The sequence below is a fragment of the Macaca mulatta genome, chromosome 7 (assembly GCF_049350105.2).
Source record: "Macaca mulatta isolate MMU2019108-1 chromosome 7, T2T-MMU8v2.0, whole genome shotgun sequence".
NCBI lineage: Eukaryota > Metazoa > Chordata > Mammalia > Primates > Cercopithecidae > Macaca > Macaca mulatta.
Genome location: NC_133412.1, coordinates 126201442 through 126217889, shown reverse-complemented (window position 1 = coordinate 126217889; position 16448 = coordinate 126201442). Strand labels below are relative to the sequence as shown.

At 36.6% G+C, this 16448-nt stretch overlaps 1 protein-coding gene across 6 annotated transcripts in view; it reads left to right on the top strand.

The window, feature by feature from the left end:
* The window catches only part of DDHD1 (DDHD domain containing 1), a 121566-nt gene that overhangs the window by 86477 nt on the left and 18641 nt on the right, over positions 1-16448 (top strand). For all 6 annotated transcript variants that reach the window (XM_001083968.5, XM_002805058.4, XM_077941033.1 and 3 more), the window contains 2 exons: positions 4617-4723; positions 15302-15564. In XM_001083968.5, the coding sequence (XP_001083968.1) occupies positions 4617-4723; positions 15302-15564 (370 nt within the window). The remainder of the gene's footprint in view (positions 1-4616; positions 4724-15301; positions 15565-16448) is intronic.

Here is a 16448-nt window from a genome sequence, read left to right as displayed (position 1 = left end):
GTTGTCTACTCAGAATATACAAAAGAATATACAGAAAAATTATTAGGCCGGGCAGAGTGGCATGTGGCTGTAGTCCCAGCTACTCGGAGGCATAGGCAGGAGGATCACTTGAGTCCAGGAGTTTTGTGCTGTAGTGCACTATGCCAAGCAGGTGTTCACACCAAGTTCACTATCAATATGATGACCTTTCAGGGGCAGGGAGAGGTGAAAGAGCCCAGGTTGGAGAAAAAGCAGGCCAAAACTCCTGTGATGATCATTAGTGGGATAACACCTGTGAATAACCACTGCACTCCAGCCTAGGTAACAGAGACCCCATATCTGGGAAAAAAGAAAAAGAAAAAAAAAATTATTAGAATTAATAAAGTAATTTATTAGGGTTGTGACATAGAAATTCCATATATAAACATAATTGCATTTCCGTATACCAAGAACAGACAAATAGCATCAAAAATATAAAGTTCCAAGAAATAAATCTAGCAAAAGAAGTATATTTATGTTACAAATTAAACAATTAAAAGACCTTAAACACAACTTAAAGATAATTTCCTTAGATTGGAAAATTCATTATTCTAGAGGTGTGGATTCTCCCAAATCGATCTATAGATTCCATGTAATTCCAATCAGGATTTCCAGAGTTTTTCCATGAAACTTGACAAACTGATTCTGAAATGATTATCAAAGAACAAAGGGCTAAACAATCAAAGTCAAAAGACAGCACACGGAATGTGATAAAATATTTGCAGATTACCCATCTGACAAGAGATTAATAACCAGAATATATAAGGAGCTCAACTGTATAGGAAAAAAAATCTAATAATCTTATCCAAAAAATGGGCAAAAGATTTGGTAGGTATTTCTCAAAAGACAACATACAAATGGCAAACAGGCATATGAAAAGGTGCCAACGTCATTGATCATCAGTGAAAGGCAAATCAGAACTACAATGACATATCTCACCCTAGTTAAAATGGCTTATATCCAAAAGACAGGCAGTAACAAATGCTGGTGAAATGTGGAGAAAAGGGAACCCTCGTACGCTGTCGGTAGGAATGTAAGTTAGTACAACCACTATGGAGAACAGCTTGGAGGTTCCTCGAAAAACTAAAAATAGAGCTACCATATGATCCAGTAATCCCACTGCTGGGTATACATTAAAAAGAAAGGCAGTCAGTATATTGAATAGATGTCTGCAGCATCCTGTGTTTGTTACAGCACTGTTTACAATAGCCAAGATTTGGAAGCAACCTAAGTGTCTATCAACAAATACATGGATAAAGAAAATGTAGTACATATGTACAATGGATGACTATTTGGCCATAAAAAAGAATGAGATCCTGTCATTTGAAACAACATGGATGGAACGGGAGGTCATTATATACTCAGGCACAGAAAGACAAACAGCAGATGTTCTCATTTGTTGGATCAAAACAACTTACGGAGATAGAGAGCAGGCTGGTTATCAGAGGCTGGGAAGGATACTGGGGAGGTGGGGATGGTTAATAAGTACAAAAAAATAGAATGAATAAGACCTAGTATTTGATTGCACAACAGGGTGACTATAATCAATAATAAATTAGTGGTACATTTTTAAATAACTAAAAGAGTAGTACTGGATTGTTTGTAACACAAAGGATAAATGCTCGAGGGGGTGGATACCCTATTTTCCATGATGTGATTACTATGTATTACATGCCTGTATCAAAATATCTCATGTACCCCATAAATGTATATACCTCCTATGTACCCATAAAATTTAAAAAAAAAAAAAAAAAAAAGAAATAAAAAAGGAACAAAGGTCTGAAAATAGCCGAAACACAGAATGACGGATTTGAGGGGTAGAGTCTTGACCTACTAGGTAGCCATACCTAGTACTGTATTCAAACTTCTGTAAATATCCTTGGCACAAGGATAGGCAAATAGACCTGTGTACCGGATTAGAGATTCCCTAAACAGGAAACCTGTCATACCTGGCATTACAGATCGTTGGTGAAAGGATGGCCTGTTCCATAAATGGCATGTGGTAACTGGGTGTCCTATGGGGGAAAAAAGTAAAAAATGATCTCTACTTCACATTTCACATGGATCAAAAACATGATAATATGAAAGCCAAGACCTTAAAACTTTTTAGAAAAATATACAAAACACTACCTTTACAACCTCAAGGTGCAGGGAAAGAATTCTTAATATACAAAAAAAATGCAACTATAAACTAACAAATTTGATTAGATTAAAATTAAGGACTTCTCTTTACCAGTAGACCATAAAAAAAGAAAGACAAGCCACAAACTGAGAAAAAGATGTTATAACAGAGCAACAGATATAACCACCAAAGGTTTCATATCCAGAATAAACGACAAGAAACTTAAGTGGGAAAGAAAAGATTTTTTAAATTTATGTATGTATATTTTTTTCTAGTAATCAAGGAGATGCAAATTAAAGCCACAGTGAAGTATCGTTCATACCCATCAAGCAAAAATTTAAGAAAGTGACAATACCAAGTGTTGTTGGGGTTGTATAGTAGTGAGAGTTTTCATTCACTATTGTTGGGAATGAAACTTGGTATAGTCACTTTGGAAGATTTAACATCATCTTATAAAGTTGAAGGTGCATGTGCCCTTTGACACAGTAGTTCCACTTCTTAGAGATATACTCTAAAGAAACTCTTAAACATGTGCACCAGGAGACATGTAAAACAGTGTTATTTAGGATCATGATTTATAAGTAGTAGCAAAAAACCAGAAACTCAAATAACTCTAGAAAGAGAATGGATAAATTTTGATATAGGTATAGAGTGGCATATTATACAACAGTGAAAAAGAGTGGATTGCAGCTATATGCATCAACTTGGATGAATCTCAGAAACATAAGATTAGGTGGAAGGGTGCAAGCAAACCATAGATAATACCTCAGTTTACACAGTGGTCAGAATGAGGTAAAATACTTAGGCTCTGGCACATAGTAAATTCTGTAGAAGTAATTGGGTACAGTTATTAATATTATTGGACATGTAGTAAATCTATAAGGAAAAGGAAAAGCACAATTAATACAAACCTCTTACCTGTAGTTACTTCTCTCTCTCTGCTAGAGAGGCCTGTGATCATTTCAGAATATATGGTGGGTTTGTAAGATACTGGCAGTATTCTTAAACTAGATGGTATGAACATGTTTTTCTTTTTATGAATTATTCTTTAAACTGCCCATTCATAATTAAATACCTTTATTTATATGTGTCTGTATTTCACAGTAAAAACTTTTTTTGGAAATGCATTAAAATGACATTTGAAATATTTTCAGATCAGCATGGTAGTACACCTTTCACTTTTACAATTTAAAAATAGGTACAGCCTGTAAATATGTTGTACAACCACAAACAGCAACAATATTTCCCTTTACAATTTTGAAAAAAAAAAAAGAACTTTTGCTTGTCTTTGCCTTCCTGTTATTATTACATAGTGGAGGAATAAATAAAATAACCTAAGCCAATAAAGTGAAAAGGAATAAAAGAAATTTTGTTTCACTAAAATTATATGCCTTCTGTTCTCCTTGTGCTTTCAAATCACAGTATTCATCCAAGTATAGTGCTTTGTATTTCTATAAGAAATGTAAAATTTTCCGTATCTCTAATAATTTTATTAGGTGTCTAATAGAATAATCTTTCCATGGTAGAATTTCCATAGGTTAGCATAACTCGTGGAAGGGTGTACTGGTTTGAAAATCAGTTTATGTAGCAATTTTTTTCAAGAGAGTAAATTATACCACCTTTATCTTGTTTACTGATAAAATTGCTGATTTATTTGCCTTTGTGCATATTTGTGATCTGACAGTTCTTGCCCACAGAATCTTTGGCTCACTAAAGATAGATGCAAATTGTAGGATGACTTTTTGATTTGTTGCTGGTTGCCACCAGTGGCTCTAGGCAGTCTACATGTGTATTGCCAAGCTGAAGGTGCATAGATCAAAAAAACAGGCTAGGTGCATGCCTCACAACTGTAATCCCAGCACTCTGGGAGGCCTAGGCAGACAGATCACTTGAGGTTAGGAGTTAGAGACCAGCCTGGCCAACATGGTAAAACCCCATCTCGACTAAAAATACAAAAAGTAGCTGGGCAGGTGACATGCGCCTGTAATCCCAGCTACTCAGGAAGCTGATGCAGGAGAATTACTTGAGCCAGTGAACCGAGATCACCCCACTGCCCTCCAGCCTGGAGGACAGAGCAAAACTCCATCTCAAAAAGGAGAGGAAACAGAAAAGGAGGTACAAAAAGACTTGGGATTGTGTTTTGACACTTGTTCTAAAATATGTGGCCTCGTTTTGCTCTGGGTACCCCTGAATTTCATACAAAAGCCATAATATACAAAAAAGGGTGACGCTTTATAGATTTGATAACGGCTTTCATCCTTTAATGTTTCTTTTCATCTCCTATTTTGTCTTTTACTGTTTTTTTCTTGTGGTATTTTACAGGAAGGGAAGATTCATTAGAGCCAAAGCCGGTCTTGAATATTTAAATGTTAAATAGTTACTATTTCAGGCAATGTAATTTTCTTCGCTATTATTTCCGTATAACAGAGACTTTCTATAAGTTCAATTTACTTGGTTTTTTTGCTTGTTTTTGTAGACACTGTTGATTCCATTACTCCTGACAAAGTACGAGGTTTAAGGGATATGCTGAACAGCAGTGCAATGGACATAATGTATTATACTAGTCCGCTTTATAGAGATGAAGTAAGTATCATGATTATCTTGCTGGTGGGTATTTTTTAGTGATAACTTACAAATGTCCTGAATTTTTACATTTTTTTAAGCAAATGAGAAATTACAGGAATTCATTAGAAATAGCCTACTTTTAATAAATTTGATAGTCTTCAAACAAGACATTAGGACCGTTAATGAAACAGATAGTCTCAGGTGGGGGACTGGTTAGAAAATAGCTCTTTGAGAAGTAACAGTGTTCATAAATCTGATTATATCTGTGACTGTTGTCTTCACAAAAGAGTTTTAGACATAAAATGTCCTTTACATTTTTTGTATATGATGGACATTTATTGCTTCACTTCTGTAATGAATTCGTACAGTTTTCAAATGGTAGTGGAGCCGATGCCTCCCAAGAGTAACACTAGGGCAAGAGGTGAAGGTTTATTCAAGAAGATGAGAGAATCTCCACCAAATGCATTTTGTCACTTTATTGATAAGAGGGAAAGGAATTCTATTTAGTAGGAATAACTAACATTTGTTAATTGCCTAACGTGTTAACTTGTTTAATCCTTATTTTAAAAAATCCTGTGAAGTAGGTATGATTAGTATCCTCATTTGAAGAATGAGGAAACTGATGCCAAGAGAGATTTTAAGGCTTGCTCATTGTGTCTCGCTTAATAAGTGGCAGAGCCAGTATTTGAACCCAGGCAATATAGCTTCACAGCTTACACTGTTTACCACTTCTCTCCTCTGTGTTCATGAGATAGCCAGTCTCTCTGTTATTTATTGGCTGATTATTTTGACTTTCCTGGGCCTTTAATCAGTAAATATTTAGTGAGCCCCTACTCTGTGCCAAACACAGGCTAACAGGGGGCCACTTTACTGCAGACTCTTACCCTTCATTAGCAGGGAGACAGGGAAAATGAGTACAAGTGTTTGAAAGTAAGATCTGTCACGTTGGTAAAATTTATTTATCAGGAATCCCAGGTAAGATTTGATAATATTTATGTATACTGAATCAGCTGGCTAAAGGTGTTTTGAGCTAAGAATACGGTCTACATGTTTATTGAAAATGTGTTTATTGAGAACTATATATAAGATACTGTACAAGGATCTTGTATAAGGGGGAGTCTCTGCCTTCAAGAAAGGTTAAAATATTACAGTACATAGGTCCATATTTATGAAATGTGTGGAAGGAAGAGAAATCCATGGAAATTTTTGCAATTACTCTTTTTTTCCCTCTGAAAAAAGCATTTAGGCTTATTGTTATAGTACTTAAGATAAATTACATTTCCATATTTCATCATAGTCATATGTGGCCCCAATTTTTGTTCTAAAAACCATGCAGTAGAAATTACTTTTTGCAAAGTGTATATGCGCTCTAGAGATAGACTGCCTGATTCCAGTCCCACTGTAACACTTAATTTCTGTATGGCTTCTCTATCTGCAAAGTGGATATTCTAACAAGTAGCTACTTCATAGCATTCTTGTAAAGATTAATTGAGGTAATGGTTATATTAACATGTGGCACACGGCAGTCAAGAATTACTATTATTACAGGTACTATAATATCAAATCATTTTAGTTTTTGAATTCTGAGTAAAATTCTTCAATGCTGAAACAGACATGTTGCTGCCTATAGATACCTTTGCTTTCATAAGAGAAAGAAGGGTTTGATGTTTTCTGTGGGAGCTTTTTTTAATCAATTTTTTTAATCTAAAAATATTCCTAACTAAGCTTTGAAAAACTAAGTATGGAGTGGAGCCTGACAGTAGGATTTTGTGTATATGTTTTCTGTATAAAGATCTTAGATTTCTTAAGGTTCCATAACCTATAACTATCTTTATAATAGACATGTAAAGTATTTCAGAGTTAACAGGTTTATTGTTTTATATGTATTAACTTATAAATGTAATTTGCCAAATATTTTCTGAGCACATTTTGACACATTTTGTTTTTTTAAGCTAGTAAAGTGGCATAGACTTGGCAAAGGAATAACAGATAGTGTTGTTTGTGTCTCATTTCTCTCCAATATTTTTATGTTCTTGAGGATGAAAAAAGGAAAAAACAGTTATATCCCATACCCCAATTCTATCTTTATAAATTCAAGTGAGCGATAACAAAGTTCTAACCCAAAATAGTGTTAATAGGAATAAAGAGAAGAGATAGATTCAAAATATGATAGAATTAAGTGGTCTTGAAATGATTTGTTATGGGTGATACAGGAAGGGAAGAGACAGATGATGCTTACAATTTCTAGCTTAGGCAACTCATAGATGGTTCTCATATTAACTATAAATGGAGGAAGGGGAAGCAGATTTTTGTAGGGGAAGAGAGTAGAACATAAAATAATGAATTATACTTGTAAATTTTTGGTATGTTTACGATTCCCTTCTGGAGTTGTATAGCACAGACTATAATATTAGAAGTGAAACCAGTGAGAGTGCAGGGAGGAGGATATCAGAGCACATGTTACCATACGCATACACATACCTGCATATATGTGGCTGGTGGTACCCCTAAGAGGGCTCAAAGCTCTGGTCATTGGCTAGTGGTGACTGAGCAAATGGTCACTTTCTGTAATGCTCTTACATGTGGAAAGATAATTGTCCTCAGAATGGAACTGAATAAAATAGGTAGTAGGAAGAGGGAACCAATGTCTATGATAAATGGGGGGCAAAGGGAACACCTGGTCCTTTGAATTAGTTTGTCTTTTGATCCAGATGAATTTCATGGGAGAGCATGAGAACTTGTGACTGAAATTCATCAGCAATCTTTAGCAGTGATTTTCAAACATCCCTGATGAGAATCATTTCTATACTCATTAAAAATAACAGCAAAAATAAACCCAGGGTAGGGGTGGCGGGTACTGGAATTTGAGGGTATCATTGTAAATTCAACAATTTCTAAAATATGCATGTGTGTTGTGAGTATTACTTATATATGTAAGTGAATATGTATATATGCAGGCATACCTCAGAGATACTGTAGATTTGGTTTCAGACCACCGCAATAAAGTGAATGTCACAATAAAGCAATAAAAACAATAAAGCAAGTCATGCCAATTTTTTGGTTTCCCAGTGCATAGAAAATTATGGTTATGCTATACTGTATTCTGTTAAGTGTGCAACAGCATTATGTCTAAACAAGTATACATACCTTAATTTTAAAATACTTTATTGCTATAAAATACACACAGACATGAAGTGAGCACTGTTGGAAAAGTGGCAACAGTAGATTTACTCAGCGCAGGGTTGCCACAAACCTTCAATTTGTAAATGCAGTGTCTACAAAGTGCCATAAAACAGGGTATGCCTGTTCACGCATGTACTTCCTAACCTTGCCCACCGAAGTGGCCAATAAGCAAAGACACCCTAATCGAGCACACCTAGCACCCAGATCTCTTCCTCTAGCACTATTATTTCCCACTGAGGAAAATCAGGGTTCCTCAGGAAAATGGCTGATTCTGGGGCTGGAACAACTTGTTATGACAGAAGGTAGGAAGATGCTCAAAAGAATTATGGGGTAGGTCACAGGAACACAGTGCCAAATTAAGCAGCTCTCACTGGCCAAATCTGGAACAATTTGAGCACCAAAAGTATTATTTATAAATCATTGAAAAAATTATTAGAAGTTCATATTGACTATAAATAAATACATGGGGAGAAAGGAGAATCCTTGCTTACAGTAGAATGCCAAAGGCCAGCTGATGGAGGGAATCCTGGAGTTGGAAAACCATTTTACAGCTATCATGGTAGGATTAGGTAAGAGAAGACTGGACACAAATTGATGGATACTAAATTGAAGGCAGTATTTTGATGAGGAGCAGGATATTTACATGGTCATAAAGTATATCCCCACAAACTGATTATTCATTTAAGAAAGAGCAACAATAATTATACACTGGAGAAATCAAGCAATACCTAAACTGGGTATTCCTGAGGAGCAGATGGACATTATGCACCTCTGGATATGACATACAGAGGAGAACATATCACTTATACAGTATTCTGACAATGAGGAAACATCAGACAAACACAAAATGAGGATGTTGTAATAAAAAGTAGGAATGACACTGTATTCTTTAAAAATATCATTATCAGGCTGGGTTCAGTGGCACATGCCTGTAATCCCAGCCCTTTGTGAGGCCAAGGTAGGAGGATCATTTGAGCCCTGGAGTTCTAGACCAGCCTGGACAACATAGCCAGACCCTGTCTCTGCCAAAAATAATTTTTTAAAAATTAGCCATGTATGGTGGTTTGGGCCTGTAGTCCCAGCTGCTCGGAATGCTGAGGCCAGAAAGGATTCCTTGAGCCTGGGAGGTCGAGGCTGCAGTGAGCTGTTCTCACACCACTGTACTCCAACCTGGGTGACAGTGAGACCCCGTCTCAAAAAAAAAGAAAAAGAAAATCAGTATCATAAAGGCATAGTGGCTGCGGAAAATGTTCCTGATTAAAGGATGCTAAAGAGACATATAGCTAATGCCATATCTAAATTGAAGAATTTAGGGGTAAAAGACCGTGACATATATAATGTATCCTCAAATGATTCCCAAAAAAGGTAAGGGTTTATGTGTTTATCATAGAAACAGAACAAGTGAATAAACCAAGTGGGATACAATGCTAACAATATGTGAACCTGGGTAAAGGTTATATGAGTGATCTTTGTGTTATTTTTATTTTGCAACATTTTCTGTATTTGAAATTATTTTCAAATGAGAGGTGGCCGTGCCGGGCTCGGTGGCTTACACCTGTAATCCCAACACTTTGAGAGGCCGAGGCAGGTGAATCACCTTAGGTTGGGAGTTTGAGACCAGCCTGACCAACATGGAGAAACCCCATCTCTACTAAAAATACAAAATTAGCCATGCGTGGTGGCAAGTGCCTGTAATCCCAGCTACTTGGGAGGCTGAGGCAGGAGAATGGCATGAACCCGGGAGGCGGAGCTTGCAGTGAGCCGAGATCGCGCCACTGCACTCCAGCCTGGGTGACAGAGCGAGACTCCGTCTCAAAAAAAGAAAAGAGGCCGGACATGGTGGCTCATGCTAGTAATCCCAGCACTTTGGGAGGCCGAGACGGGCAGATCACTTGAGGCTGGAAGTTCAGACCAGCCTGGCCAACGTGGCAAAACTCCATCTCTGCTAAAAATAGAAAAATTAGCCAATCATGGTGACAGACACCTGTAGTCCCAGCTACTCGTGAGGGCAAGGCAGAACAATCTCTTGAACCCGGGAGGCGGAGGTTGCAGTTAGCCGAGGTCACGCCATTGCACTCCAGCCTGGGCCACAGAGGGAGAGCCCATCTCATTTAAAAAAAAAAAAAAAGAAAAGGAATAGTTTCCCAGATCTCCCAGAGATTCTCATTCGGTGGTTCTGAGATGGAGCCTGTGATTTTGTATTTTTAACAGTTCCCCTACTTGATACTATCCCAGGAATTCTGGGAAAACACTGCTTAAGGCATTGTGAAGAACAAAAGGGATGCTTCCTAAGTGAGAGGAGGGCAAACTTTTTTTTTTTTTTTTTTTTTGGAGACAGGGTATCACTGAGGCCGGAGTGCAATGGTACGATCTCAGCTCACTGCAGCCTCCGTCTTCTGGCCTCAAGTGATTCTTATGCCTCAGGCTCCTGAACAGCTGGGGCTACAGGTACGCACCAATACACCCAGCCAGTTTTTGTGTTTTTAGTAAAGACAGGGTTTCACGATGTTGCCCAGGCTGGTCTTGAACTCCTGACTTCAAGTGATCCTCCCACCTCAGCCTTCCAAAGTGCTGGGATTACAGGTGTGAGCCACTGTGCCTGGCGTATTCCTATTTTTAAAAAGAGAAGTTGATTCTGTAAATTAAAATCCATTAACATGAGATTGGTGTTAGGCAATATTCTAGGATAAATTATTTAAAAGTATATGTTTCCTTAGAGAAGGAATGATTTGGAGTAAGTCACATGCCTGGTGAATGAACATTGTTTGGTTTATTGGTGAGGCATTTCAAAGAGCCTTTTCCCCCCTTCTTCTCTGAGCCTTTGTAGTCAAATAGATGGAGATTCAAAGCCTGCCACTTCTATAATCCCAGCACTTTGGGAAGCCAAGGCAGGCAGATCACTTGAGGTCAGGAATTCGAGACCAGCCCGACCAACATGGTGAAACCCCGTCTCTACTAAAAATACAAAAATTAGCCAGGCATGGCGGTGCACACCTGTAATCTCAGCTACTCAAGGGCTGAGGCAGGAGAATCACTTGAACCTGGGAGGCGGAGGTTGCGGTGAGCTGAGATCGCACCACTACACTCCAGCCTGGGTGACAGAGGGAAACTCCATCTAAAAAAAACAAAAACAACGACAACAACAAAACCTGCCACTTAACCAGCTCTGTGTTCTGAGATCAAATTTCTCACTTTCTTAGCTTCCCCACTTATAAAATGGGATAAAATATGTAGATAAAGTTTGTCATTAGGATTAAAGATGAAATGTGTATAAAGTTTCCAGTACAATTCATGGTCCTTAGACATTCAAGTTATGATTGATTATGTGTATATTTGTATTTATGTATTTCAAGGGCCACCATATTTTTAATAGACTTATTCTGTTAAGTCTAAAAAGTAAAGGTCAGTGGATAGAAAATATGGGAAGGAACATGTTTGTTTACTGTACGGAGCTGTGTAGTAACAAAGCTGTCTCTAAAGATAGAAGTGGACACTTTAAAAATGGAGATATGCACTAAAGTAGAGACTGAGTGACCATTTCTCAGGGATGCTACTGAAGGGACTCCTAGCTTCATAGCAGTTTAAATTAGATCATCACTGAGGTCCCTTTTAACTCTCACATTCTTACATGCTCATGGAAGAACCCTAATTAATGGTTTTCCTAATAATTCCTGAAAAGTCATGGTTAGGGGAAAAGTTGTGTATATCAATCAGTACTTCTCAGATGACTTTCTGAGGACCAGTTTAAAAAAATCAACCAAAAAAATTAATTTCAGACTATCAAGAGATCATCAGAGAGCCTTTGGCCCTTACTTCAACCCTAAAGTAACACAAGGAATCCAGAGAGAACTGTACATCTTGCGTAAATCTGAACTCTCTTTTCTTTTTTTTTTTTTTTTTTTTTTTTTGAGACGGAGTCTCACTCTGTCGCCCAGGCTGGAGTGCAGTGGCCGGATCTCAGCTCACTGCAAGCTCTGCCTCCTGGGTTCACGCCATTCTCCTGCCTCAGCCTCCCAAGTAGCTGGGACTACAGGCACCCACCACCTCGCCCGGCTAGTTTTTTGTACTTTTTAGTAGAGACGGGGTTTCACCGTGTTAGCCAGGATGGGCTCGATCTCCTGACCTCGTGATCCGCCTGTCTCGGCCTCCCAAAGTGCTGGGATTACAGGCTTGAGCCACCGCGCCCGGCCCTGAACTCTCTTTTCTTTTTTTTTTTTTTTTTTTTTTTTTTTTTGAGACGGAGTCTCGCTGTGTTGCCCAGGCTGGAGTGCAGTGGCCGGATCTCAGCTCACTGCAAGCTCTGCCTCCCGGGTTTTTACGCCATTCTCCTGCCTCAGCCTCCCGAGTAGCCGGGACTACAGGCGCCCGCCACCTCGCCCGGCTAGTTTTTTGTACTTTTTAGTAGAGACGGGGTTTCACCGTGTTAGCCAGGATGGTCTCGAACTCCTGACCTCGTGATCCGCCCGTCTCGGCCTCCCAAAGTGCTGGGATTACAGGCTTGAGCCACCGCGCCCGGCCTGAACTCTCTTTTCAATAGCTTTTAAAAATGAAGAATTATATAGAGAATTGTCCTAGCTGTATCTTGACATTATTTGAATTATTTAATTGATATATATGACTAGAACTCTCTAAATTACATTTTCTCATCACAATTTCTTGAAGCAGGGAGAGCAAAGGACTAACTCTATTCCTCAGCCATATTTTGTGTGTTTGGACTCAACTCTTGAAACTCCCTGGTTTTTCCTCCTTATGTTCATTTCCTTCATAAATTTTTACTCTTGAGCAGTGGTCATGGAAATTAGAAATTGTTTTAAACTTTTAAAAAGCTATCCAGTGCTTACTGTTTAATAGGTTTGCTGACTTGATTAGATCATATTGTAGATCTAATAGATAATAAAGTTAAGATCCCAGGGTATATTGTTAATCTTGGCTGAGACGTCCCAAATGAATACAGTTGGTCACAAAGGGATCCTAATTGGGAGAATATAATTGGATCAGAAACAAGAAGGAAAAGAAATTCCAATTAGAGTAAACTTGTTGGATACAACATAGATATGAATTTCTCCTTTCACTGATGAGCAGATGAGATACAGAAGCATTTAGAGGTAGTACAAAGCTGTTTTAAAAGTTGGCTTTCAGAATCATAATGTCTGACCACAGATGTCCCATATATATGCATAAGCAATAGAAAAAGAAAATGCTACCATATCCAGATATGCTCTAATAAGGAAATACAAAGGCCATTTCTATTCAAGTGTATAATTATTAAAACAGATGACATCATCAGCTCTTCAGAAACTGTCCGTGCTATGCCTCATTCCATAGTGAAATATTTTAGTATCAAATAGACTTTCTCTGCCTTAGATAATTTGATCTTGTTTTTTTACCCATATGTGATTGACAAACTAATGAAGTATTTGGTGTAGTGAGAGATGTTTTAAAATTTTTGAATATGAAATAGGTTAATTACTGGTAGTGTTATTTCCTTTTTTAAAAAAAAAACTTTAATATGGGAGTAGGCTGGTATTTTATAAAAACAAAAAGATTGGGTACGTTTTATCAAGAGTATAAAGTATGTATCTGTTAGTGCTTTGAGATTTACATGGTACAAGTCTTAAAATCAAGGTCTTCAAAAATAAAAACGATTAAGAACTGTTGCTTTTAAAGGAAATTATTTTATCTAAGTGTTAGCCTTCTCTGTACCTACCTCATGTAGATTGTAAATCAGGAAAATAATGAAATTTTAAGGATTGGTTGATATTGTTATCAAAGCCAAATCCAAAGCATATTATAGCTCCCTTCAAACAGCAATATAGTATTTCACACTGCATATTCCTGAAACTATATTAATTAGAGTTTTACTTACAACCCATGTCTTAGAAGATGTTTATGTACATTGCCATTAAATCAGTAGTTTCTAAGGTGTGGTCCTCAGGCCAGTAGCATCAACATCTTCTGGGAGCATAATGAAATGCAAATTCCCAGGCCACATCTCAGCACTTCGGGATCAAAAAGTCTGGGATGGTACCTAGAAATCTGTATTTAACAAGCCCTCCGGGTTATTCTGATACATGTTGCAAATTGGAGAACCATTGCACTAAAGCGTGTAATTCTTTTTTACTTCCTGATGAAAAAAAGAGTCTAATTAAAATAAAACTTTGGCATTTCTCTCTAGAGAAAAGGCAGCTTATCATCCTTCCACATGCTGCAAGCTTGTCTTATCCTTTTCTTTCTTCATCAGCTGAATATATTTCATCAGACATGATAGTTTCAGAGCTTTGACTAGACCTTTAGCTTTAACCAGTATTGCATTGTGAAGCTCTGAGATGTCAACAGAGACCATCATGCCTTTATTCATGTCACTGCTAACCGTGCCAATCATAAAGTACATAAAGAATGATTTTCAGGTTGTATCAGCAGATAAAGAATTTTCAATAAAAGTTGATAGTGGCTGGTTTTCTCTTGAGACATAGTAACAAGCCTGAAAATGGAAGCAACAAATAACTAATATTTATATGTCAGAGTAGCAGCTGGTATATTAAGAAGTACTGAAATGAGAAATTGAACATCCAGCAGGAAATTCATAATCAAATAGAAGTAAGCAGTGGTAAGAAGAAGAGAAGACTGCCTTAAAACTCAGGTCAGGGCCCAGGATGGGTTTGAGTAACAAGAGATCCTTATTCTGACTTTATGGAATATTTTAGTAATATTTGTTAAAGCTTAATTTCAAAGAAAGCAGTTTTAAAAAGAAAAATTACGAAAATACTCCCCACATTATTAACCTCTAAACTTAAAATAGCCCTGCTTTCCAGACATAGAAAGCAACTTTTTACTTTTATATCTGTATTGCCAACTTAGTGGGAATTTTGAAATATCCAGTAGATCAACTTTAGTTTTTTCTTCAATCATACAGTGGCCTTTTATTATATTACTCTATCTATAAAGCACAATAATTTATAATATGTTAGTATACCTATTATCATAAGCCCAGATACTCATTTTCTAAAATTTACTGACTAAAATCTGCAAGGTACAAAAATTTAGAATTGCATGTAGGTAAGTTACAACAAAAAAGAAATTTGCAGGGGTCTTTGAAAATCTTACTGGTATCTGCGTAGAACTTTGGTGTTTTTTTTTTTTAATCTAGGGAACTACTGGCTTATACAGTTTTAGGTTTAAGGACTACAAAAGGATCTATGTAATATCTGCCTATATTCTTAGTGATGATATGGATTATAATAGTATGTATACCTTCATTCCTGCAAGATTTTGAAAGACCTAAGTTAATTTTAATAACCTAGGTATGTTTAATCAGTAATGTATGTTTTTCTACCTTAATGTATTTGAGTTTAGAATAAGTGTATAGTAGTCAGTGCCAACTCTAATATGATAATGTTTTCTTATTTCAAACAGCTAGTTAAAGGCCTTCAGCAAGAGCTGAATCGATTATATTCCCTTTTCTGTTCTCGGAATCCAGACTTTGAAGAAAAAGGGGGTAAAGTCTCAATAGTATCACATTCCTTGGGATGTGTAATTACTTATGACATAATGACTGGCTGGAATCCAGTTCGACTCTATGAACAGTTGCTGCAAAAGGAAGAAGAGTTGCCTGATGAACGATGGATGAGCTATGAAGAACGACATCTTCTCGATGAACTCTATATAACAAAACGACGGTAAAATATCCTAATCTTTTGAAAAATTTTTAAATGTCTTTATGGAATTACTGAACCTCTTAGGAGAAAACTAAGAATTTCATGATAAAGAAATAATGCATTGTTTAGGATACAACGATTACTACATAGCATGCGTAATCAAGCTAGAGACTGTTGATTTTCGTGCTAATTACATGCATTTTCCTGTAGCATAAAATAAATTCTTTTGTTATTCTCCTTGTTTTCCTTTCATCTTTTCTTCACAATTTGTTAGGAGTGAAATTTAAAACTTATTCCAAGCTTAGTCACTGCATAGAATCCTTATTGAAAATGTTTACCAGTTTATAATCTTTCGTAGTTTTACTGACCTTTCGAGGTGGGTTTCTACCTTTCTTATTGTTCTGAAAATAATTTTTAAGCACTTTTTTTGGCAAATATTTTTTTTTACATATGTTATATATATAAACATAATTATATTTGTTACATAATTATAAATAGATTTTATAATTATTTAATCATTTGTGGCCTTCCCGATACTATCTTTTAATTATTTGCTACATTCCTATCTTCATCTCTAGTTACATGCCTTATCTTCTTTGTTCTCTTTATCTGATTAATTCTAATATAACAATGAAAAATCATTCATTTTGATAATTTACTAGCATATTAAAACAAATATGCTAATTGACTAAAAGTTTTACTCGTTTTGTTTTTGTCTTATAGATGTTAACTAAGGATTTCATTTAGAATCTTAAGTACCCGTAGGCTAGACACATAAATATAGCGTCAAAATAATTGATAGTTTTGAAATAAAATGTCATGTTTGGCAAGACTGGAGCAGCATTTTAGATGTATAAATCCAGTAAAACTTTAAAAAAAAAAAAAAAGCATGGAAAATAACAGAT